Source organism: Homalodisca vitripennis, chromosome 4 (genome assembly GCF_021130785.1).
Source record: "Homalodisca vitripennis isolate AUS2020 chromosome 4, UT_GWSS_2.1, whole genome shotgun sequence".
NCBI lineage: Eukaryota > Metazoa > Arthropoda > Insecta > Hemiptera > Cicadellidae > Homalodisca > Homalodisca vitripennis.
This window is the reverse complement of record NC_060210.1, coordinates 21380031-21406960: the sequence shown is the minus strand read 5'-3', so window position 1 is coordinate 21406960 and position 26930 is coordinate 21380031. Positions and strand designations below refer to the sequence as shown.

Below are 26930 nucleotides of genomic sequence, written 5' to 3'. Positions count from 1 at the left end.
GCACAATAGTAAAACCCTTTTGGTACACCAAAAACAACAGTTTTAGAATAATTACTATTTAAATACGGGAATAGCTACAAATTTTTTATATCAGATATAAAAATAATATATCAGAAATATGATATTTATAGCAATACATTTTATAAAACCTACTTGTAGAACCTATAATCTGAGCTTCTATTTGTGAATCCTGGCCACTAATAGTTCATCTCGTACCTCGGAGAAGAGAGGATATTTAAGTTATTTAATTAAATAATACGCATATTTGTATATGGATATTGAAGATAATTTAGCTGATACCACACACTAGAAGCTTAGCATAAAATTGGGGAAAGAGCAGAATTCAGGAATCTGCAAACAACATTTTCCACAGTAATTGAACTTACATTATTGAAAAGATTACGAGATGAGAGAAAATACTTAGTAAGGCACCTTTTATAACATGAACTCTCATGGTATAGTAAGGAACATTCAGATTTACAAGTATAAAATTATACAGGTTCTCCGGATCTTCTCGCTGTGCAGTATGATCACAGTGATCAGAATCTAATCCATTTCAATTCCATATCTATAACAGAGTTATTTTTGTATCAAATAGATGCCACTTTTTACTTTTCTCAATCAATGTTTAAGTTACAAAGCTATATAAATGATTTGTCTTTTATAATGGCGGAGTGATTCAATTTAAGGTCAACAAATAACACGTTAATTCCCTTAAATAAAATCCATAAAATGAACGTGTTTTTTTTTTAATCATTGTTTTTTAAACAATTTTACCAAGATTTTACAGTAATAAGTCACAATGCAGCATTATTTTGCTTACTATAGCATCTATGAAACAGAAACGTATTGGAAACGCCAAACGCAAAATTCTTGCAGAAAAAGTAAGATCAGCGAAACGGATAATATATCTTGTTTGGCAAAGTGTAAAGTGCAGCGGGATAAAAAGCAGGTGGTCGTTCCCCAAACATGAGGTTAGCATGTTGAAAGTTATCAGACGCGACACCGTGTGTACGCGCCGCGGTGTGGCAATGACAGGGAGGAAGGCGTCGCGACGCTACGGGACGGTGCCGCCTCGCCACCTGTTGCCCCTCACGCGAGCGTCACTCGTGTTGCTTATCGCGTTATATGTGTCGCCACGTCATGTCAGCTGGAATATTTAAACTGCCGCTCCGCTGTGTTGGCACGCACGCGAGCAAGTCCGCTCGTCCGAGAGGCCAAGTGCTTATTTCGGGTTGTAATTTCTGCAATTACCAAGATTTATAAGTAACAGTTTTCGTTCATTATTTTCTGAGTTTGTAATTCCTGAGAGATAGATAATCAAGTAGTAGAGATAGACTTGAAAAGATAATAGAGAATATTATTTTAAGAAATAACATTTTTATTTCCATATGCAATGTACGCACGAAGTAAAATAATGACACAGTAATAACTAAATACTTTTTATAACAGTTAAATAATTCTTAACCCTCATAGAAATTTGAAAACATATGTTGAAAGTAAAATAAAATATATAATATAAAATGAAATAATATAAAAAAAATAATATAAAATATATAAAATTAAACAATAGTAAATAAAATTAAAAATAAGTAAAATTACACTCCTTTTCATGTAAAAATAGTATATCAACTAGTATTTTAAAGTTTTTACGTTTTTCAATTTAGCACAGCATATCACTTTGTTATACACACTCAATTAGGAGCTGCGACTTCGCACGCAATATCGTAGGTTTTGCACTCTATACGAGCACTGCTGGTTCGAGTGAATTATATTTCTGATACCAATGTTGAGTTTACTTGGTACCACGATCAAGAAAATATGTTAAACGTCAATAATTATGGTCATTTTAATTTACTCAGATTATAGTATCTTCCTTTTAATAGCTGATTTTGCCTCTTTCACGATCAAGAATACATCGATACATAGCTCTGAGAAGCCAACTTTTGTCAAAAGACAACTAAGATAAGTTTCATAAGTCTTTAAATTATAGTAAACGTTAGATTAAATTGTACCTTAAATCTGGACTGCTAGCAGTTTCCCGCTGCTTTGTCCGCAATTTATAAGGCAAAAATTCACTGCTTTTTAAGTGAATTATTTTTCTGACGTTAATTTTGAGTTTAATCTATTGCCAAGATCAAGAAAATACTTAATCATTTTTTATTTATGGTCTTCGTAGTTTACTTCGTTCTAAGTATGTTTTGTTCCATACTTGGTTTCGCCTTGTTTCACGATCAAGAACATATATATTACCGATGAGAGAAGCCAACTTCTGTCAAAAGTGGATTAAGATGGATTTTATATCAATCTTTAAATTTATAGTAAAATTACCTTATTAAAGGTAATCCTTGAAAAGGCATTTTCAAATATTGGCTCTACAGCCCATTAGATCACTATTATAGCCTATAGACTTAACTGCTTTACTCCGAAAATCTCGGTAGTTCTTTTCATAAACCAGTATCTCCTTCATTGACTACTTATCGTGTTTTATATCGATAGATCTATAGTTTTAAATCTCTGTTCCACTTCCTTGTGGATGTAATGCTGCTCAACTCAAATGCTTTACAGTTACCTTTGGCAAATTATTAGGCATTTGCATATTAATTAAGCGTATATTCCGAGAAAACTGTTTGTTAATGTTATATTTATTCTAAATAGTATGAGACAAAATGACCTTGGTTTAATAGTAGACAGGCTTTGAGTGGTTATCAGTTTAAACTCAGATCAGTTGGACTGTATGAGTTATCGTCTTAGTACTGATTCAGCAGATATACACTTTCTCCAATAAAAAATTGGATATTAGTATAGTTAGGTCATACATTGCAGAAATACTGTATTTAAAGGGAAAATAATCCACTAACTTCTATTTTTTAATTATACTGCTGTTCAGTCTTTCGTAATCTTTTGGCGCTCCACGTTTAAAGTTAGTTGTTGACGATGAGAGGGTTACTAAGGAAAAGAAGGTTTTCGAACATTTTTTATAGGTCAGCGATACAAGTAATCAGTATGAATATGTGTAACTAACCTAAAACGTTAATACAATTTATAATTATATACCAAAGCGTTCTATCACGTACAAATCAGTAATCACACAACCCATCTTGTGCACAAACGCTGTGCAAACTATTTAAAAAAATCCACTTAACAAAATAAACACAAAAAAATTGTGGTTGCCTGTAAAGTCGGTTTTACGGGCGAAGATTTTACGTGACAACGTCTTTTTCTCGGTAGAATATTTATTGATATGAATATTATTAAATTGCACAATAGGAACAAGGAATTGAATGAAAATAAGAATTGCACAAATTTTAACTATAGAAATATATTTTGTTTACTAAAACATTGTACATAATTTGAAATTAATTAAAATTTGTTATTGTAAATGGTAAAGTTGAATAAAACATTTACTAAAATTGGAATTTGAAATTCTTGCTAAACACAGTTAAATTCTAACTCCGCGCGTGGTGATTGGTCGGTTTAGTTCGTTTGTTTGGTCGCACTGTTATGACAGGTTAGAGGTTATAATTTGTTATTTTAAATGTTTGACTAGCAATACGCGCTGTTTCTTCTCAATCGACTGAATTACGATTGATTGCAGAGTGATTTAAACTAATAATTTACTTAACACTATCAACATTTGTCAATAGTATGACATAACCTATAAACTCAGTTTCTCAACTTTTGTGTCAATCTAACAATTAATCAATCAATCATAGTTTACGATAATGAAATATCAGTGTACAATTATTTACCTTTATTGTTGTAGTTGTTGTAAATGACGAATCTAAGCACTCCACATTTTCACGAATAAACATAGTTATCTGCTTTATCCCGTGCGGCGGACCCACAGTTATCTGCTTTATCCCGTGCGGATCCCGTGCGGCAGACCCACTGGACGGGCATCGTAACGTTACCGGGCGTTACACTTTTTCATGAGTGACTCCGAGCCGCAACCTAATTTAAGACGTTGTCACGTCAATATTAAAAGCGAACTAATGCATTCAAGTTACAATAGGTTCACACTAAGCAAGATTGGCGATCGTCAGTGCATGAACAAGATGGTGGCAAAATAGGAATGAGTTTTTACTATAGGTTCATTCAAGACTTCTAAGACCATACTGTGATTCCGCATTGGTTTGTTAGAAATCTCTAATCGTTACAATACTTTTGGTTTCCTTGTTAGCTCATTTAAAAAAATTAGTAATCAATTATCATCTCTTGAGATAGTAAAAAGTTCATCAACCGTGAAATCATTCCAATTTTACATATTTTCAACAAATTTGGTTTTAAACTATTTGTACATGCTAACTGTCCATATACCATGTTGGGATTTATGAATAATTTAAATGTTCTTTAAACAATCCATGTCCGTTCTATAATTTATTTTACTTCATCATAAATTAAAGCTAAATTATTCAATAGGGCATATACTATTACTGAGTAAGTTTGACGTCATATACCTGTCATAATAATGAACTGATGTTTCTGAATTAAATGAATATTTGAAGTAAAATATCACTTTTTAAATAAAGAGTGGTTTGATGAATCCTTTCATTCTGTGAAGAGTTCATTTCAGGAATGATAAATGCACTCCGCGGACTTGTGGGATATTGTTTTGGTGAGGCATGGGAGGAGGAAGAGGGGGATGACGTCATAGCCAGTCTAAGCCTGTGTGATATTGATCTGGTTTTCCACTTTATAATCGAATGATTAATGGTGATATATATATATATATATATATATATATTATATATATATATATATATATATATATATATATATGTTACATATAAAATTACTCACTATTAGACTAAAGTGTTTGTAAACGTCAGAAGAAGCGCAAACATGTGTATAGAAAAATTCACATTGTAAATTATAAAATACTTACTTACTTACTCTTTTCCAAATGCCATAGAGTAATAAATAGATTACTTATAGTAAAAACAGTGCAATATTATATTTCCAAAAAACTGAAGAAAGCAAAAGTTTATTGGGAGTTTAAAACAATACTTAAATTTATTTTGATCCAAAACGTGTAATAATTTGTTAAAAAATGTTATAAAAGGTATATTATATTTTTAATAAAACAGGTCTTAGTCAGGCAAATATTATTTACATAATTATTTTACAAAAATAATTTATTATTGTTGTATAATAGTTAAAATAATACAGGCCTTTCACCATGTTATAAATTATAGTTGGTCTATTTTTGTTACTCTATATATACAATTTTATTTCCCATGTACAGTAATCCATTTTGTTATTTTTACCTTTAAAGAAGTTTAAAAGTTTGAATATAATTTTTTTAAGTTATACGAACACACTACGCATATGTTTTACTTTCGTAGGTTAATTAATATAGCCTGTTACAGATCAATTAGGCAATGGAAATTTCTTGATGTATGGTCCACCAAGAACTTTAAAACATGCAAACCTTCAGCTATACTACCGGCAGGCAATAAATGGATATAAATGACCAATCAATGTTGTATGGTGTATTAGGCAATACAATACTCACGGAATATGTGGTATAAAACCAAACCATATTGGAAAAAAAATAAAGACAGTAAAATTAAAAGCGAAGAGAATTACCTTAAACAATAAGTTTGTGCTTTAAATAAAATTTAAAGAATTATGAACATTGATTATAAAACAAATAGTAAGTAACTTACTGAATGAGAAATATAACCTGTGAAGATTGTGTTTTTGTACGTTTTGAAATCCTAGTCGCAATCGAATGTGTGATTGAATTGAATGGTTGATTTTAGAAAGGCAAATTACATAGAGTAATAACAGTAAATTACTTGTAAACAAAGAAACACAATTAAAATTTCTGTGCATAATTATTTGATAATTTTTTGTATATACCTCCACTAACATCAGAGATTTGAAAGTTTACTATAATGGATGGAAGAATATATGTTTTTATTTCCATGACGCAAAAACGACTGAGCCAATTTGATTCAAATCATTGCTTTTCATTGCAATAAGCAAAAACGTATTTTTTCTTGTTGAGGCTACAAGCCCAACGTACATATGTGACCTGAGGCCTTTTGTACTGCCTTAACTACTACTCCCTTCAAGCTGCAAGTTACAACAGAACTCCCTCACGTCACAGGGCTCAGGAAAAGCCTTTCCTATCTACCTGAGTCGTAAATTTGAGATAGTTCAGCCAGATATGGTCTGCTGACTCCTTATCCTCATTGCAGAATCTACAGTCTTCTTACTCACTGAGTCCTAGTCTTCTGAGGTTAAACCTATTTAAGTTTCGAAAATAATATGAGGCAAGATCCAACTGAATCGCTTCAAATGCTTAAAAAGTATAAAATGGGGAAAACGTTATTTTATTGCATTTAGACTTTTTAAAGTAATACTTCAATGCATTCCGTAGTTATACTTGGGTCCGTAGTTTACTAAAAAAAGGAATTTGGCGAATCAACTACAAATAATTGTGTAAAATCAGAATTTTCAGTTGTAAATAAAACTATGCAGTTTCAATTGTATTGATAGGCCTATACTTTTACTACATATGTCACAAGTGACAAAAGCTTTTTAAATGTATTTGAGGTATTATAAACTCGCTTAAAAAATCAACTAAATTTTCAAAGCTGTTATTATATTTATGTAATATATTTGGGATTTACTTCCTCGAAAATGTAGGAAGGAATTATTACAGTGGGTGTACAAATAAGAAATAAGTAATATTCACCCAAACTCTCTGGAAGGGGCTGTAAATACAAGTTAATAAGCGATCACAGAGAGTTTTTTTTCTAGTTCAAAGAGTATTAAAAATGATCCAACAGATACCAATATAGTTTTATAAAGCTCTTGGAAAGCAATAAGACCAGCAACTCCCCTCCTCCCAAAAACTGAAATATGATGAGTGCAATATTGATACAAAATTTATATTTTGTAGAAGCTGAAGACCATGAAAATAGAATACTCCAGACCACTGAGAGAATTCAGTGAGTAGAGCAGGAAAGGAAAAAGTGAACTTACCCGGATTGTATCAAGTTTACGGAAGGTTGACACGGAAAGCATTAGTTTACGGAAGGTATACTACCAAATTAATCCTAAGTCTACAAACTAGTTCAGCAATTCAGATTTTAGGGTATGCTTTTAGGAATCCTAGTATTATAAATGTTACTGTTTGGTCGGTCCACATTGTGTTACGTAAAATATGAGCTGTTGAAATTTACCAGAAACACTAAAATATATTTATGATAACTACATATAATTTGGTTTCAATCTACTGAACGCGCTCTATTTTGTCATATAAAAGTTTATCAGTAATAAAAGACTATGAACTTCAGAGGTACACATAATTACTTCTAGTAATTGAGTTTTCTGTTGCCTAAGGAAAAGGATCTGACAAACCTCGCATAGCATTTAGTCCCAAAACGACCTGTACGCTTACTTCCTGAGTGACATGATATTCAGGATGAGTAAGTTTGGGAATAGGGACTGCCTCTTGTCGAGATCCATGAGGAGGGCACTAAATGTCAGTTATGTCCCTTCGGATGAAGGAGAGGTCAGCTCTGTACCAGCCTCTCCAGTCAAGGAATCACAACCCTATGTCTACGCTAGCAACTGCATATAACACTCAGGGAGCTACACTAACTCCAACAATAATCTCCCGCAGTAGACTAGACCTAACGATCTAGCCTTGCAACTCATTATCTAGACAACTCCAATTAGTGATACATTGGTTTTGCTGTACCCATTATAAGTTCAATTGGCAGGAATAAACCAACCAGAAGTGAATCCTACTGGGGATTATAAAATCTTCATCCACAACAACTGCTAACATCTTAGAAGATATTCAAACGAACACCATGCAATATTTCACAGAAATTCTCATTGACTATCATAGAAACTGTATTTTTCCGAACTCAAAGCTCTGAAATCCTGTATCTTAAAACAAAAATAAAATATACTTAAGCCAATATCTTCAAATAATCACCAGTTATTCATAACTTGGTGTCAGTTTAACGTAGAAAAAGTTTAAAGTGCATAGAATTTCATGCGCAGCTACTGTGCGTTATCAGAATGTATTAAGGTCAATTCAAGTTTTAGTTTATTTATGATTTAGCATCAGTCGCAATGAAGACCAATTTGGAATAAGAAGCTTCGGTTGATTACCTCGTTCGGTTAGCTACTACTAAACTATTTAATTTTCCATTGCATCAGTCTTCAGACTATTCTTTCACATAAGTTGGTTTGCACCTTAGAATAGATGAGTAATTCGGAGTAAGCAGTGAGTACGCAATGGTGACCTGATACTTATCAGGTAGCTAAGTATTACTCAGTTAATTGTTACTAATGTTCAGGTACAAACCGTTTCTGGATAACTGAAAAGAATATTATGTCCGAAAGTACCAATTCAGTTAAGACCTTACATCAGCTAGTGCAACACTCGATATTACATGAGCTAGTGCAACACTCGATATTACATGAGCTAGTGCAACACTCGATATTACATGAGCTAGTGCAACACTCGATATTACATGAGCTAGTGCAGCACTCGATATTACATCAGCTAGTGCAACACTCGATATTACATGAGCTAGTGCAACACTCGATATTACATGAGCTAGTGCAACACTCGATATTACATGAGCTAGTGCAACACTCGATATTACATGAGCTAGTGCAACACTCGATATTACATGAGCTAGTGCAGCACTCGATATTACATCAGCTAGTGCATGCACTCGATATTACATGAGCTAGTGCAACACTCGATATTACATGAGCTAGTGCAACACTCGATATTACATGAGCTAGTGCAACACTCGATATTACATCAGCTAGTGCAGCACTCGATATTACATCAGCTAGTGCAGCACTCGATATTACATCAGCTAGTGCAACACTCGATATTACATGAGCTAGTGCAACACTCGATATTACATGAGCTAGTGCAACACTCGATATTTTTGACTGGTTGTTAAAACTGTGTTTCTAAATAATACTCTAGGAGTCAAGAGCCAATTTCCAGTGTAAAAGCAGAAAACCTGTTTTTCTTGAAATGTTAGAGGAATGTTTCCTTAGCAAGAAATTGGTCGTCAATTTTGGTGGAGGTAAAATCTAGATGGTATCGAAAGGATTAAAATTGTGAAACGTAAATTTGTTACCTGATTCTATTTTTCTTAGCTTGATAGAATTAAAACAGAACGTTAGACACATATACAATGTTTGTATCACTGTCAGATAAAAAGGGACCGCAAGCCGCCACTTTAAGGGTATGTATTGGAGACCCTTAGCTGGCATTGCTCTTAACGTGTCTGCTAAGAAGTGTATAAAGTTGGGAAAATATGATCGGATAAAATTGTATCGCTTGCCAATTTAATCCTTTTTATACCTACCATTTTGATTTTGAAATTTAAAGAGACTGACAGCCGCCACTGAAAGGGTCTGTAAGGGAGACCCTTAACTGGCGTAGCTTTTAACATTCACGTGTCTGCTAAGAAGCCTGTAAAGTTGAGAAAAACATGATCGGAGAAAATGTATTGCTTTCCATATAACCCTTTTTATACCTTTCCATTTATATTTTTAAAAGTAAAGAGATTCAAAGCTGTCAATATAAGGGTTTGTTTGAGAGACCCCTTAGCTGGCGTTGCTATTAACATTTACGTGTCTGCTAAGAAGTCTGTAAAGTTGAGAAAAATATGTTAGGAGAAAAATGTATCGCTTTCAATATAACCATTATTATACTTTTCATTTTGATTTTTAAAAGTAAAGAGAGTGAAACCACCCAATGTAAAGGTCTGTATTGGAGACCCTTAGCTTGCGTTGCTTTTAACATTCACGAGTCTGCTAAGAAGTCTGTAAAGTTGAGAAAAATATGTTAGGAGAAAAACGTATCGCTTTCAATATAACCATTTTTATACTTTTCATTTTGATTTTTAAAAGTAGATTCTGAAACTACCCAACGTAAAGGTCTGTATTAGAGACCCTTAGCTTGCGTTGCTTTTAACATTCACGTCTCTGCTAAGAAGTGTGCAAAGTTGAGAAAAATATGATCGGAGAAAATGTATCGCTTTCCATTTAACCCTCTTTATACCTTTCCATTTTGATTTAAAAAAGTAGCGATGCTGGCGATCACTTTAGTTCTTAAGGAAAATGACTCTAATTACAAGAAAATCTAAGCTGTTTTGTAATGCAATTTATTTTTAGCTCCTAGGCTATAAGGGTGAAGTTTTGAGCCTAATATTTTAAATTGTAAATGACAATTCATAAGTGAAACTCCAGTTTTGAATGCTGAGAGAGTCGATTGAACTAAGAAAAGAAAATGTACACGAATAAGAATTGCTCGACTCAGAAGAGACAAAACAGTACAGCTTATATGCAACCTTTTCGTAGTGGAAATGTTCCTAGGTAATGCATCGGGCCCCAAGGACTCGTTACAACATCCCGGAAAGCACTGAGGCTGATGACGTAGCGGCCAGATCAATATAACACCCCGGCCGTGACGTCATGACCGCCACCCATCCCCACCCCCTCAGACCGTGGCCACACGCAAGTCTGGTGCATTTATCACGCGGAATTAATTGTGGTCTGAGCCACGGGGCAGAAATGCGGTCTGGCCCACAGTAAGGTCCTTCGCCCGCCCGAATATTATGCTGATGAGGTAGAGTTCGATATTCATTTCGTAGAACATGGGGTTTCTGTAAGATTTAACTACTTTTTCGGTTTCTAGGTTTACCTCGGATGATAAACATTAAAAGTTCATTATAAATAAAAATTATTAAGTTTTTTTTAGTCTTCACTATATATGAGGAGGTAATTTAAAATGAAATGAGTCTTGGCTTTATTGGAGGCAGGAGTATTTTCTCACCATAAACAAAATTATTTTCACTAGGAGGGTTCACTTCTTGCTGGTTTATAACTTGCAGTTCAACCCACACTGGGTACAGCCAAAACCAATGTATCACTTAAGCCTGGGCAACCTTATGAATGTCCAGGAGCGGCACATCATTAACCACAAATATATAGATTCTGGGATGCAAGTCGTAATTCGATAGGTTTAGTCTACTTTTGGACATGAATATTTAAGTTAGTGGGATTCGATCCCTAAGTGTTAATGGTTCTTGTCAGTCTAGACATAAGAGTGTGCCACCCCCTGCCTGCTTTGACTGGAGAGGCTGGTTCAGAACTGGCTTTGCCTTCTTCTTAGGGGACATGACTTGAGATTAGTGCCCTAAATTCTTTCTGATGGATCTGAACAGGAGGTTGACCATACCCCAAACCTTACCCATCCAAAATATCCTGTCACTCCAAAAGTAGCGCAAAGATCCTTATAGGTCTACGTGCAATATGTAAGCTTCTTGTCCTAAGAGAACAAAAAACCCTAATATACATTATTTACTATCAGTTTTGCTTATTCAAATTGGACGTTCACAATGACTTATTTAAATATTAAGGGAAACACAACATAATTTAAATGGTTATCTAGAAAAAGGCAACAAACTCACACATCGTGTTTTTAATATCACAAATTGATTTATAACAAATTTTATATCGCAACTTAATATTTTATTAATTATTTTCTATGGTTCCACCATTTTTACGTAAAACAAAACTAATTTCTTACAGCATTTCAGCCTGAAAAATAAATCTGATATCTTAGTAACTATCCAATATGTAATGCAATAACATACTGAAAACAGTAATAGTAACAAAACATTGAATTAGGCTAAATGTGACATATGCAATATTGTATATGGGAAAATATAATGAAGGAAACAGGATTTTTCCTGTTTTTGAAAATATAAATACTGTTTTTAAAACATAGTGTAACCTAATTAATACATTTAAATTCAAGCCTAGCTACTTAGCAATTTAACGAATATTAATGTAACAACAAGGCAATAAATAAATTATTGCATTGTTTTGTTCATTTTAATAAATGACAATGCATGCGTGTGACAGTTGTGTGCTTATCCAATGTGTACTTAGAGATAAGTCATTATGTTACGCTGTATCTCAAAAACTGATAAATGAATGTCAAACACAGAATCCAAGCTACTGTAAGTTAATCATACAATAAAGCATAGGCTTTTTGGGGGTACACATAACTTAACAGTTTATATATTTATATTGCTTGCATTTTAGTTGTAGCGAGGGACTTTATGTTTTGAGCAGTTGGAAGCAGTGGTGCTGTAGAAGTAAATAGCTTAATGCTAATCCCCTTGCAGATCCGTGCAGTTTTGCCACTGGGTGGGAAGGTGCGAATGACGTCAGTAGATTGTGTGATATTGATCTTAAGTCTGAACATATCACTGATAGAACTACAGTAGTATATCTGCTCGCTTCCTCGTACTACGCCGTGGCGCCGCGATAGTACAACTACTACAACTACAACTGCAACTACAACTAGTTATAGTTCCGCTTGGCGGGCGAACAACAAACGTATATTGTTGTTTAGTGGTACGAAAGATAAATTTATTACCATTTGTGGATCACTTTTAATACAGTGGTCGTCGAACTTTTCAATAACAGTTTTGAAAATGTTAAAACGTCTTTGTACAATAGAAATGTGTTTAGGGTTCGAATTAAAAAACATTCAATGTGCTCTTTTAAACTTATACTCCAAGTGTTACCATAAAAATTAATTTACTTACAAAAATTAAACATACGTTCGCCCGACGGGGTACACGATAGGCTAATGTGTAAAATCTTTATAAACTTATTGGATAATATTTTATCATCAACCTGAAACGTATAGTTTAAATAAAATAATTGCATTACCAGTATGTATAACTAACTGTATATAACTATGCTTCCATGTATGGTTTTAGTTGACTCGCTGAGGAAAACCCCATGAGGAGTGAAGCATTCCAATGATTAAAAATTATAGTTTTACCAACTTTAAGTATAGAATTTCATGTTTTTAAATATATAAAAAAATCACAATTAAAGCACTGTTTTAATCAATACTGTACAATAGGTTTTAAGTAACAATTAATATAAACAATACGAAACTAAAACCCTTTCCTTACACATTTTATTTTCTTAAACACGTGACAATACACGCAATTACATTGGAAACCTGGCAGAAGTTTTAGTAAAAGGTTTAAATATTATATATAATCATTCAAATCAAATAAGTGGTCAAAAATAAAATAAAATTTAGCTGAACATATATACAAAAAATATTGAAAAGAACATGGAAATTTTAAATATTGATCAAAAGAAGATAACTTAAACACAAAACAAGAATTGTATATTTATCAACGTTATTACAAACAATTATAGCAAAGATGCTAAAAACTTAATCTATATATCAATCGAAAAACAAGGAAAACCCAATTGAAACAAAATTAAAATAATAAATATTAAGTAGAGAAGACTGATAAAAATACAACCATTTCACTACAAATTTAACTTCCGTTTAAAATTCTATTATTTTTCAAAATATTTTATGTTTTGCTTGTAGCTTATTTAAATGTTTGTAAAATAAAATGTTCAAAAAAAGGTTTGGGTTCCTGATATTAACTATAAAGGTAACCCTAATAATATTAATTACAAAAAGTTATAAAACGAATGAGTTTAGAATTAGCAATCTACAACATCTGTATCAGCTACTGTATTCTATACGATTTCATAGTTGTCGCGATATATTACACATTGCTATTGTTTCCACGGTTAGGACACACAACAGAGTATGGCGACACGCTTGTTGCTGTAATAGGCTGTGACGCAGTCCACCCGAATTACATCGGCCATACACGCTCTGTCACAGCGTATCTGCCTTCCCGGGCGGTAACCTAAATTCCGGTGCCACATCTTTTAGAGTCTACTAGAGACGTTTTATTGTTTCTAATTTAGATGTGAAATTGTTAAAGGATTTGTCTGGCAATATTAAGTTAAGTTGCTCTACCCTACGATGCTTTCTTTTATTAAAGGTGAACTTCTTACAATTGGCACCCAATTTGTATTTCTTTCTGTAGAGAATTTAAATAAGCAGATACAAAGTAAATATAAAAGTAACCATCTAAAACTGTTTTAACATTTCATGATTTATAAATAATAAAAAGCGAAGTATGACAGCAGAACCTACTCTGTTTAAAGTTTGATTACGAAGTTGGGGAATCTGTGAGAGCGATAACACAACACAACACACACATCTGTCAAACAACACACTGCTTGACAACGTTTCGAGATCTTCAATTTGAACTCTTCCTCAGGTGGTAAACTAACGTAACAAATAACTGCAAACTAGGTTGAACGGGACCTAACACAAACTGTTTACATGTAAACTGGTGGTTGTAAGAGCATAGTGTTATTCTTTGCGTTAAAATTCCATGTAATGACTACAAGTTTTCATTATGTACCTAAGTTTCGACCACACCCATTTTATAGGTAAAACCTAACCACTTCAATACAACAGAAACTGTTACAACAATCAAAGAAGATGAAAAACTCATATAAATTCATAATATTAAATAAAATATTAAAAATACATCACAATTTTTAACAGATTAGATGATTTTATTATTTGATAAGTGGTAATATAGGAATATTATTACCAATGTTAGTAACTTATGAGAGATAAAATATGAGACGTTAAAATTTGTAATAAACGAAATAGCTTCATGGTTTCTGGGAGTATTCGTAATCCAATGATTCTCAATAATGCTATTTTGTACACGAACTTTCAGGCTATCGTAGGAAGTTCTTAGACTTCAAGAACTGTGAAGAAAACTGTGATTATGCTTAAAGAATCTACGTATTTTCACCGTAAAACAAATTTGATTACAGAATTATTCCTATTAGGTTATATTAGATTACTTTAGAATAAGGATGAAATATGAATTTTATCCTTGAAACGATCATTGAATAATCTCTATAGCTGTAACACGTATCTGGAACGCGTAGCAATAAAATAACCTCTGACGATGTTACGTCCTTCTGAAAAGCTATGCAGATGCACATTTGTCCTTAGGAGTTATATGGGATTACGCATGGATTTAGGGATTACTACCTGTTGTCCTCACATCCCAGGATCTCACTGACGAAGAAGGATTCCACACTAAGCTTTGTAGAAGATCCCATATACTGTAGAAGATCCTGTTACACCATAAGCCAAAACATGTAATAACAGGATAATTTACTACATTACGGTAATTGTATGAAACCTTTACCGTAGGGATATCAACCTAGGGTTACTCTCATTAACGATTACTCATGTCTCTTGTTAACTCATTAACAGTCTATAACTCGAAAAAAGGATGATTTTTATTGCTGTCTATATGGCTGTCCGCATGAGAACTTGAAAATGTGATTGCTTATAGGCTTAAAATGTTTCATGAAGCTTCATTCCTATAGGAATTCAATATATAGCCTACATTGAGTTCAATAGTAGTGCATGTCACTTTATACAATTTGGTTGAGTGTGAGCGAATACATTTTTCTATGGGAAACTAGGGCAAAAGAGAAAATCGCAGAATTAATCAAATTTTGTACACAAACTGAGCTTAATCATATGAGATCTGAGCATGTAAATTGTATTCAAATAGCATAAGAAAAGTGATTGAGTGGAAGCCGGTAAAAATTATATTACAGCCCACTCTTATGTTGTGGTACACTCCTTAGCACAGCGTAACTTTTATTTCTTATTTTAACCCTGTGATGAAACCTAACGTAATGAATAAATGTGAATGTGTCAATACATCATGGGACAGATCTCTTCCGTAGACAATAAATTTTCCATGAAACTCTATTTCTCTACAGAAAAGTAAAAGTTCTATGATTGTGCATGTCGGACCATGGAATTTACTAGTGTATTAGATTCTTAGTGTGTGTGTGGTTTGTAGGTCGACACAATCTCCTATAACTCGAAGATTGAGGGAGGGATTGTGGAACAATTGTTAGACTATCTACCTGCCCGCAGGACATCTCGAGCTTGTTACGTAACACAAGGTGTGGCCTACTCCTACTTCGTGTAAAATAATTGAGATTTTCCGTGGCACTCTAGAGAAACATCAAACTTCCTCTCTTGTATGAGATGATGAGATAAGATTTCAACTCAGTTTTGTTAACAATAATTACCTCAAAGTTATTTGCAGACTGTTCGAGGCGAGAAGGTCTTCCAACAAGTTCACTGTTACGGTTTTTATTTAATGTAGGAAAACATGATGTAGTGTAGCAATTGTATTTTTTCCTAATGACAGTAAAGTGCCGAGATTATCCCTTAAGATCAGAAGTCCCCAAACCAACTGCTCTATAGTAACTTCAATTATAACGCAGTGCGGACCTAAGAGTTTCCTGGCCTGGTATAGTAAAATGAGACCTATATGTAGATAAGGATATCTCTCAATTCCCATTCCTAACGAAGGATGCTTAAGAATATTGTGGTACACACATTATAATGATGCCTAGTTAACAGTCGCACCAATAAAGGTATACATAAAATGAATAATATAAACTTAAAAAACAAGATTAAAGCACAGGAAACACATAAAGGAATTATCGGAGGCCAAAATACTTATGGAGGAGTTGGAAGGATGCCACTCTGTCCCTGCCTACTACTTGTTATTACGCGGTATAATTAGATTTAGGTTAGGTTATCATAAATATGTTACTATTAGTACCAGATTCAAAGATATTTCATGTAATCTCAGCTTTTTTTCGAGGGATTTGTTTTGTAAGAAGAGCGGGGAAACACATATCATCCAACATTCCCGACGTCAGATCACGTTGGACGGGATAAGTAATTCAAGCTCAGATAACGTGAGTGCTTGTCAAGTTTTAATCTTCATAATACATACTATGTATATTTACCTACTTATACACCTAATAAAGAATACTAGGCAAGTTACAGAGTGGCCTCCTTCTCGCCGAAGTCGCTTGCTTTTGGTAAGCAGAAAACAAGAACCGATCATAATAGTGACGTAATTTTTACAGTAAATCATACAAAGTCTGTTCTTTCTATTAATGTATTCTTTTAGGTTCCCGGTAAGGAAAAATCTTCCAAAATAGTGGACACCAGATAATACAAAACTAGCCATATAACATAAGTTGTATAGATCCATATGAAAGTGTATACAGATTATCACCGGTAAATTCATGAGTGGGAAAGCAGACTATGTGCAAACCACAGGACTGCTTCTAAACCACAATTAATTATTACTTGTCAAGTGGTTTCGGTGTTGTCCGAAAACCAGAGTAAATTCGGTAATTTGATTCAAAGAAAATATTGTCACACTACAGTTTCCCCCTTACTATATACATATCATTTAGAACTTATAATTACGAAGTAAAATTTTTTCTCGAAGTAACATTTTTTATGGAGGGGCTGACAACGTTTTCTCTCTGTTTGTCTGTCCGCACGACAATTGAAAAAATGCCGTATAGAGTTGAAATTTTGCGTGAATATTTTTAAATTGGTCTTATAAGGTAACCAAGACAAATTTAAATTAGCAAAATAAATACATTTATAAACAAACTTACCAATCTCTTGTACATTTACCTCGTGTACCAGAGATTTTAACATGTGACATGTTAACATATGTAGCCCAACTATCTCAACACGTACTCAATTATTGTATGGTTACATTTTATTATTGAAAAGGTGAATGTGTCATCTTGTAACGAAATGAGTTACTGACTTGAAGTTCTGCAGGCAACCTGAGACTCGTGGCATAACGTACTTTTACCTTGCACATAATCAAAAGAATTCAATCTATAAATAAAATTTTCAAGAAAAACTTATTTTGCTTTCGAGAAAAGTGGACTTCAAAGAACCTCTATAACACTAGTATTACTATCTTCGATAACTTGAAACAACAGTGTTAATTTTCATGTCGGGCGAAGGCCAAGTAATCCTTATGTTTCTTCATTGCTGCCAAAAATGTATACTAGTACAAAATCCATCCACTGTAACGATATATCCTCATAAGTTTTCGAAATATATGGACTGATTTTAAACAGCCGCCATGATTGCCATTTCAATTATTTTGGATAATCTGAACAGATTCGTGTGTAATTTATGATGGTGTAAATGGTCAGGGCTAAGGCCATGAGAAGTTTTAAATGCTGTACTACAAGTCTGTACTTGAAAAATTTTACGTGTTTCCAAGTAAAAGAAAATGGAAAACCTAAAAAATAATGTTCTACTACTGTTTTTAGAACAAAGAATGCAAACTCTAGAATTATGGAGAACTTTCATCAGAAACAAACGAAATGAACCGTTTTCTTTTTTGAGTTAATGACACGGTAAGTGTAATATATGGCGCCAGACCCTGGCAGGATACAAATGGAGCTACAACTTGCAATTGCTCTGTCCCCATCAGTCTTGTTATAATGCTTTTAAAAATAGCGGGGGAATGTTTTAATGTGATGCATTGTACAAAAAGTAAATTTTTTTAAATTATACGTGTGTACTATATATATATATATATATATATATATATATATATATATATATATTTCCTTTTCCTGTGAATTTTATTAATTTATGTACGTGTTCGAGGTGTGGCTAGAAAATAACCAGATTTGTACTGGCGGAGCCACAGAACGAACACAATAAGGCTGAGTATCGCACGTCCGATCACGTGACTCTCCCCACTCCTCCTCGTGTTCGTCTGGCTCCTGTACTTATTCCGCGCGTAGCGCCAGTTAGAAACAGTTAATCTTTTTTTCTGCGTCGGAAAACATGTTGAGTATCCAGAAAGAATGGTGTGTGTACTTCAAATTTATTTTTAAAATTGCAAGTGTAAACTTGGTGTAACATTATAGAGTCACACACATCGCTATAATGTTACACCAAGTTTACACTCAGTGTGTGACTCTATAATGTTACACCAAGTTTACACTCACCACTACCAACACCATCCACAATGGATCCATGGTGGTCTATTTACCATGAATAAAAGTGTTTGAGTGGTTTAAACGATTTAAAGATGGCCATGAAGACACGAGTGACGATACACGTAATCAAAAAACATTATGATGCTAATATTGAAAATATCGGTAATCGTGGTCGAATATATTACAGACACATAGTCAGAATTACTACATTATCGTCCTGACTGTCCTACGTGAACGTGTAAGAGGAAAACAGAATGATTTGTGGGGGAAAAGTCATAGGTATTCAACCAGAATAATGCTCCAGCTTACAAAGTTTGGTCAGTGAAGATTTTTATGTCCAAACACAGCATCGCTGTCTTAGATCTTACAGTCGGGGTGAATACTGCTTGTTTCACTAAAGCCGAGTCAGCTTTGAAAGGAACAGGATTTGTGATTGCTTAAGGAGTAAATGAAAAAGCGATGGGAGTCATGAACAGGGTTACGGAAAATGATCAGCTACGGGCAGAAGAAGTACGAGAGCCAGACGAAACAGAATGAGGGGTGGAAGGAGTTACGTGACATGCCGTACGATATTCATCCTTATTGTGTTCGTTCTGAGGCTAAACCAATAACAATCCACCTACCTTCTAGCCACACCTCCTATTTTAGTTAAGAATAACTCCATTAGGATTTGGAGCGATCCTTGTCCTATCACCAAAATCTGCATATTCAATCAGGGCATTTTAAAAATCGTTTAACTTCTCCTCTACCCGGCATGTTTCTACCGGCAGAAGAGAAGTCCCCTTTAATGTTTACTATTTAATAGTCCTTTGGCAGTTTTGATCTGTGTTGTAGAAACACACCTGTTTCGTCATTTTAAATTAATTATAACAATATCATATTTTTCAAAGCGTAAGCTCATATAATATTGTTTTATTTTAATATATACTTTTTTCAATTGTTGTAGAACGTTTACTTTGCAAATATAATAAATTATTAATCCATCTATCTTTCCACGATAGCTTACTAATATCATCTTGTATATTTTGTATTCATTCACTCATCCGACGTTCGTTAGCGTCAGCATAAATCTTATTATCTTATGCCTTTATACGTTATGCTCAATGAAAACTTATATACGAGTATATTGCGATTACCAAAACATAACCTTTCACCTATATATGGTACTTGCTGTTGAAGGGAACGGTTGGCAAGGTGAAGTACTGAACTACAGTTTCATGGTTATTAAAAACTTTTGATTTACATAAACTTTTACTATCTTCGGGATGTATAAGTTTTATGCAGATTCTTAATATCCATAATAGGTTTTTAACTACTTATTTAATACTAATATAGGTTTATTTTGTTACAGTTGAGCAAAGACATAGGATACGTCCTCTACTCGGCCATGGGCTCTTTCTACATACCCAGCTGCATCATGGTGTTCGTCTACATCCGCATCTACTACGCAGCCAAGGCGCGGGCTCGCCGAGGCATCCGTAAGCCACAGAGACCAAAGCCCTCTCAGGAGGACCAGAAGTGCACCAGTTTCAGCAACCCCGTGCCGACCATGCAGTCAGTGCAGAGTCCAGTGGACCGCAACTCCAACAACTCCCCCATAGCGGTCACCCTGGAGTCGAAACCGGTCGCGATCCCGATAGTGACCTGTGACTTCGCCTCGGACATCAGTACGAGTGACAATGCAGAGGGTCCTCAGGATCCCGGGGGCGGGGATCCACCGAAGGACACTCTGAAAGTGGGTAGCCTTAAGGCGCAATCCGCACAGTTCAAGGGGTCAACCCTCTCCGTGAACGGGGACCTCGCGGCGATGGGCCGGTGCCGGGCGCCCAGCGTCGGCATCGACACGGACATGGTGTCGGAGTTCGACCCCTCCTCCTCGGACTCAGGAGTGGTGCAGAGGTGCGCGGTAGTGAAGCCCCTAAAGTTACGTTTCTGTAAGCCGATCTTCGGCAGGATGAAGTCCTCATCTAAAGCGAAGAGAGAGACGATAGACATGGGCAAGATAACGTCACAGCAGGACATCAGTGTTCAGGAAGTGCCGCGGATACAAAAACCGAGGGATCCGGAACGCGAGAAGAGAAGAATCGCTAGGAAGAAGGAGAAGAGAGCTACATTGATTCTGGGACTCATAATGGGCTCTTTTATAGCCTGTTGGCTGCCGTTCTTCTTCTTGTACATTCTCACTCCGATCTGCAGTGTGTGTGATATCCCTCCGCAGGCGTTCTCTATTGCGTTCTGGCTCGGATACATGAACTCTGCGCTCAACCCTGTCATCTATACCATCTTCAACAAGGACTTCCGCAGAGCTTTCCGTAGGATCCTGTTCAAGTGATGTCCGTGCTCCTACACTAGGCCACAAACAAACCTCTCTTCCCGAGCTAAGTCTGTAAAGATTTGTTTAGTTGTACTTAGCGTAGAAGCGTACTTCTTTTGTACCGCGTTTTCAGTGAACTTTTATTTCAAAGTGTGGGTGATTTTATTATATAAATATATTTTTATAACTTGGATCTAACAATAAAAGTAAATAATGTGCTGCATAATATTGTTTCTATGTATTTCAGAAAAGTCATGTTTAGTTATGTACGACATATGTCGCGTGAACCTATTTTATAAGTGAAATATTGTACATTATTTTAAATTTATTTTCATCTCTTTCTATCGTTGTATAAATATTTAATGACGTGAAATAACTTTGTTGTATTGTAAAATCTGCACTTTTTGTGACTGGCTACATGATAAACATTTACACCACCAAAACCAAATTTGAATCATCTTCGTTTTAGAAAAATCTTTTTATTTGTCACTAGTGAAGTTAAATGCTATCGTTTGCAAAATATCCTCCAATGATATACTATCCTTATAAATTTATTTACTACAAATATTGTTTATAAAAGCAAATGGAAATATACTCTTTTAATACACAACCTTTTAAGATCAATTTTGTATAACTAAATTAATCTATGGGCAGTGCGTCTATGCAATTAAAGCTAGGCCTGGAAATGAAAGTTGCCCGTTTATTGAATTAAAAACACACAGTGATTAGAGTTTTGCTGATTATTAAGAAAATTGTTTATGATATAATTAATATACAATAGAATAAAATTACTAATATCAAATTTGAGAGAACGAAAGTGTCTTTACTTTTTTCTGGGAGAATGCTATCACACTCCCTCCCCCCTCTACACCAATCAATCAGTTTTATTCCTCCCTCCTGCTACTAAAGACAATTAATTCCTAATTACGCTACTGAATCATTTACAATTTATTAGAAGCATAGGTTATTGCATGAATTGAAATTTCCGCAGAATACTAATGGAATATATCTTTTTGGTGATGTATCATTGATAACACTTAAATAAAGTATTAGGTTTTGTAATGTTGACCTTCTTAATCAAATCTATGCGTAAATTAAAATCCACACTTTTATTTTGCTCAAAATTTAAATTTATGAACGACTAGTATAAATAAATAAATAAACTATGGTAAAATATTTAAGCTAATCCACTGAAAGGGCAAAATACGTACCCCCTCCCCCCCCCCGCTTGTCATTTTAATTTACCAGAAATAATGAACAACTTATAAATTTACACTATTCAGTTCAGTCTGATTATCAGGCATCAGATTGTGTTAAAGCTTTTACTAAACATTATTTTAACCATTTAAACAAAGTATTTATAAGGGTAAAATTTTTGTAATGTCTTTAAACCCATTTTATTAGAGTTCTGTTAATTAAATTTTGAAACGTATATGGGTGCAAGTTCTTTAAAACTCCCAAATGATATTGTGACAAGAAATAACTCGTAGTACCTAATATTTCATTTTCTTAATATTTTTAAATTTAAATATATAATTATTTTAACAATAATTCAAACAGATTGTACTATATGTGGTGTTTTTAAAACAATCGCTGTACATAAACTGACTGGAACGTAAGCCTACTTTATAGACTTTGAATTTCAATCCATCTACATTATTTATAGTCATATAATCTATGCTGAACAACAGTTGGGGTCGTTGTAGAACAATTTTACTGTGTTTAAGAATTGCAAAATCATTCAGCTACAGGTTTATTACGCGTATATGTAATCAAATAAATATATCATGTATGTTATAAGTTGAACATCTTAAAAAATAATTTAGTTACTATTGAAAATAATACAAATAAAACATATAATATTAACTTATAAAACATTACAACAAAAACTAATATATTCTGACAGATTTAGTCTAAGTTTTTGAAAGAACGAAAAATTCATTAACTTTATAAATCATGTGGATTTACTGTGTTAAACGTTATAAACAGGTATTATGAACAGAAGTGGTACCTGTTATCCACAAGTAAGGCTACAAGTTTTCTTGAATCACGGGATTCTTTCTCTGTGAATCTTGTCACAAATATGTTACTATAACAGTTTTCTACAGGAAATCCCCTCACGTTCCTCGCTATTAGCAATCATATTCTTGTTCATATAAGAATATTGCAGCAATTTTCAGATATTAAATACGTTAACTTTTGGATAGATTATTATGCGTTGGATTACGTTCCCCATTATATAATCCGCATTAGGAAATCTAATAAAATAGTCTGTCTGTGATCCGAGGGGTCCTCATCATTCAACTATGATAGAGTTGGTAAATTTTAGTAACTACATTTGGTTTCTACAAAACAGTTAAAATAAATTAAATGCCATTAGGTCACTATTAAATGCAGCTACATAGTACAATTAAAAGTAATCAAAATTTATTTAAGATACTAAATTAAATATAAACCATTCCAAAATTGTTACATTCTGTGCATTATATCTGTGCTCGTTGACTTTCATGATGTTAAGCCACTGATACATTATATTCAATACAACGTGAGCACTTCCGATTTCGATTATAAAAATAAGTGTAAAAGTATTTTAAAATTATATTCACGCCTTTAAGAGTACTGGAAGTGTTTTAATGTTGGCCACTGATTAATCGATGTCAAATGTAGATCACCATTATTTAAACTAGATCCAAACGTAATCCACGAAGTATATATAGTATACAGTTACTATTGATTATGTGTGTGTACATAGAAAATACTTTATTTTAGCGTACCATGTTTAATGACAAAACTGCATTTATTTTATAAAAAGTGTAAGTATACACGGTGTGTTATGCCCAATATAATTTAAATACTCTAGTCAGTAATATTTGTTTGGTAAAAATCAGTTCCATATTGTTTCCCTGCTATGGTATAAAATAATTTTATACATTTTATTCCTTTTTAACGTTTATTATGATTCTGTATGCAATATATTAATCGTTAAATTAAGGTCTCAAATCTAAAAACATGTTACTATTCAACAATAACAAACTCCATCCTAATGTAAAATTAAGTATTGAATGCAAAAAGGTCGAAATCAGATGAAAACAGTTAGATGTTAATTAAGGTACTATATTTAAGTTAATGGCATTAATTTTATTTAGATACGATTACGTTTAGTTATTTATATTTAATATAAGGAGTTTTTAATTACAATTGCGTAAAAATCTTAAATAATATATCAGCGCATGTTAAGTGTTATACGGATGTAAGAAATTTAAAACTTATTTTAGTCCTTAAAAAGAAAGAGATATATCTGTTTTGAATGAAAGAGACAAAAGTGAAAATAGATATAAGACATTAAAGTACAATATATTCAAAAAATATTCAAAGAAAAGCATGATTTAAAGTTACCGAAAACCTCCTTTGCTGATTGAACAAAATGTTTCTATTTTATACTACATTGTTTTGTCGTGGAAATGTTCTATTTTTGAATTGTAATGAAAATTATTATCATTAGTTCCTAGTGTTCCAATTACGAAACTGTTATATTTACATTAAAATATAATGAGAGAGTTGTAATTACCATATGTGGTAAGCTGGTTTACTGCACTATAGGTAAAATAAAATGGTTACTTTCTCTTGTAATTAAGTAGCTACATTCCTTTTCGAACGTGCAAAAGCAATGCTAGAACAATCAGTTGACATTACTAAACTTATATTTATATACGTTTTACTTGTTTGAGATAAATCCGACTTTATTTTTGTACAGCATGGTTTTCACATCAGGATATATCCTACAATTTGAAAAGAACAAAAGTTAAATGCCTTACTGTATAATACTGTAGTGTGTGTGTTTAAGTGTGACTATGTACTGTATGTGTAAATAACGCATATATTATTCCTACTCGTCTTCGTTTATTACTATGTACATAGGGCTGTCTTCCACATTATTAACATGTCTACGTTTGGTATTAGTAAACAAAATGTCTAAATGTTGTTAACCATTGACTTTTATACTGTTGGTGTTGTTTGTACTTTAAAAATTTTATCGAAAGTTGAGGGCGACATACCTTCAAGGTCATGTAGTAGCCTACACCCCTGGCTAAAAAACATTACTGTGAGTTTAGTTTTCTTTCAATGATAACTGCATTATTGGACATATAGGAAATTGAAGTATATCTGACAATAATTATGTTCAGTGTTTATGTACATTGTAGCTCAATCCAGAATTGAATCCCAGTTAAATATTGTACTCTTTTCATCGGTGCATGTCTAAAATTTATTGCCAAGCGCATTTTTGTACAGTTAGAAACAAAATAAATTGGAAAAGAAATAAATAGATGTGAGACAAAAAATATACATTATAAAAGTTTAGGTTACGAAAGTGGTATGCTTATATCGACATTTTATTCTATTGTATTATAAAGTAAGCCAATTGGGTGTGTTATGAAGAATTGAATACTTTTAACTTCGTGAATTCATTTAGAACTTATAAAATTTAATTTTATGACACTAACTTATAGAACCATATGTCAAAAGTGAGGTAATAGTGACTGGTTGAGCGAAGTTTCAAATTCAGTATCAGTCTTAAAAGTCTAGAAAAGAATTTGATTCGTAATATAAATTTAATGAGAAATATTTTGTGGAATTATTTAAAAAAAAAACTACTTTATGCAAGTTATGTAAAGATATTTTTAAGTAATTGTTAATTTCAAAGTGGTCAGTACTGTCACCCTAGTACTGTACAGACACTGATAAGATTCTCGTACAGGCCAGTATCCATGAGGAGAGAAGAATGTATCCAAAAAGGTTCAGAAGAAAATGTTTTTTTTTACTAATTGCACTCTCCAATGGTCATGAGTCAATCAAATGATTGAGCGCACTAGAAAATAATAATATGGGATTAAAATTGAATGTAAAGCCAACAAACGCTAACTTATCAGCACTTAACTATCTTCATGTCATATAGGTAACCGAATGAGTGCGAATTTCTAGTCATATTTAGCCTTTAATTTATACGTTGTATTACACTTCTTAATCTCACTTAGCTCGTTTATTCTCTGTGCATAAATATTTTTAAGTAAAAATGCGTCGAGTAAACCGTGAAGAAATTAATTAATTTTTTGACGCAATGTATATTTGGCGAGATACGCGAAGTACAGAGACAGCCACAGTGGTTCTATGGATTTTCTACGTTAGTGAGCTTTTGGTTATGAGAATATTATGTTTTCACGCGCACAGCAGAGATAAAACCACGGTTTAGTTTGATTTTGTTCAAATTCAGACTGTTTATGGAGATCAGTTATATTAACTCTGTATGTCGAGCATTTTAATTATCAAAGGTCTAGGATAGTGCGGGTTAAATACCACAATTTCCAGTGTTGGATCATATAAATTATTCTTCAAAATTGTTGGGAGTTCTTCAATGTACTACTTTCTTGTGTCAATACTTTACTATGTTCCTCAGTTTGAATAACTACCATGTCAAAAGTGAATAGAATGAATAATTTAAATCTCATTAAAAGTCTATATATGTTTACATATTTTCATATTTTGTGTTTAAATATAGTTTTGTAAACGTAATATTAAGATACGTGTAGTATATACAGGGTGTAACTGAAATACACCGACAAACTTCTGGAGGTTGTTCCTGAGGTCAAAACGAACCAAAAAGTTCCTATAAATGTATGTCCTAAAATGCATCGTTTTCCGTCTGTCCGTCTGTTTGTGTTTATTACATTAAATTTTTTTTCTAAACAACCATTAAAGGTACAAAGTTAAACTTTTCAACATATGCTAATCTAGTAAAGATTGT

At 33.3% G+C, this 26930-nt stretch overlaps 1 protein-coding gene across 1 annotated transcript in view; it reads left to right on the top strand.

Moving 5' to 3' along the window:
• Positions 1-22562, top strand: part of LOC124359028 (alpha-2 adrenergic receptor) — a 471365-nt gene extending 448803 nt beyond the window's left edge. The window contains exon 5 of the mRNA XM_046811376.1: positions 20168-22562. Coding sequence (XP_046667332.1) covers positions 20168-21148 — 981 coding nt within the window. The 3' untranslated portion in view covers positions 21149-22562. The remainder of the gene's footprint in view (positions 1-20167) is intronic.
• Positions 22563-26930: the final 4368 nt, after the last annotated feature.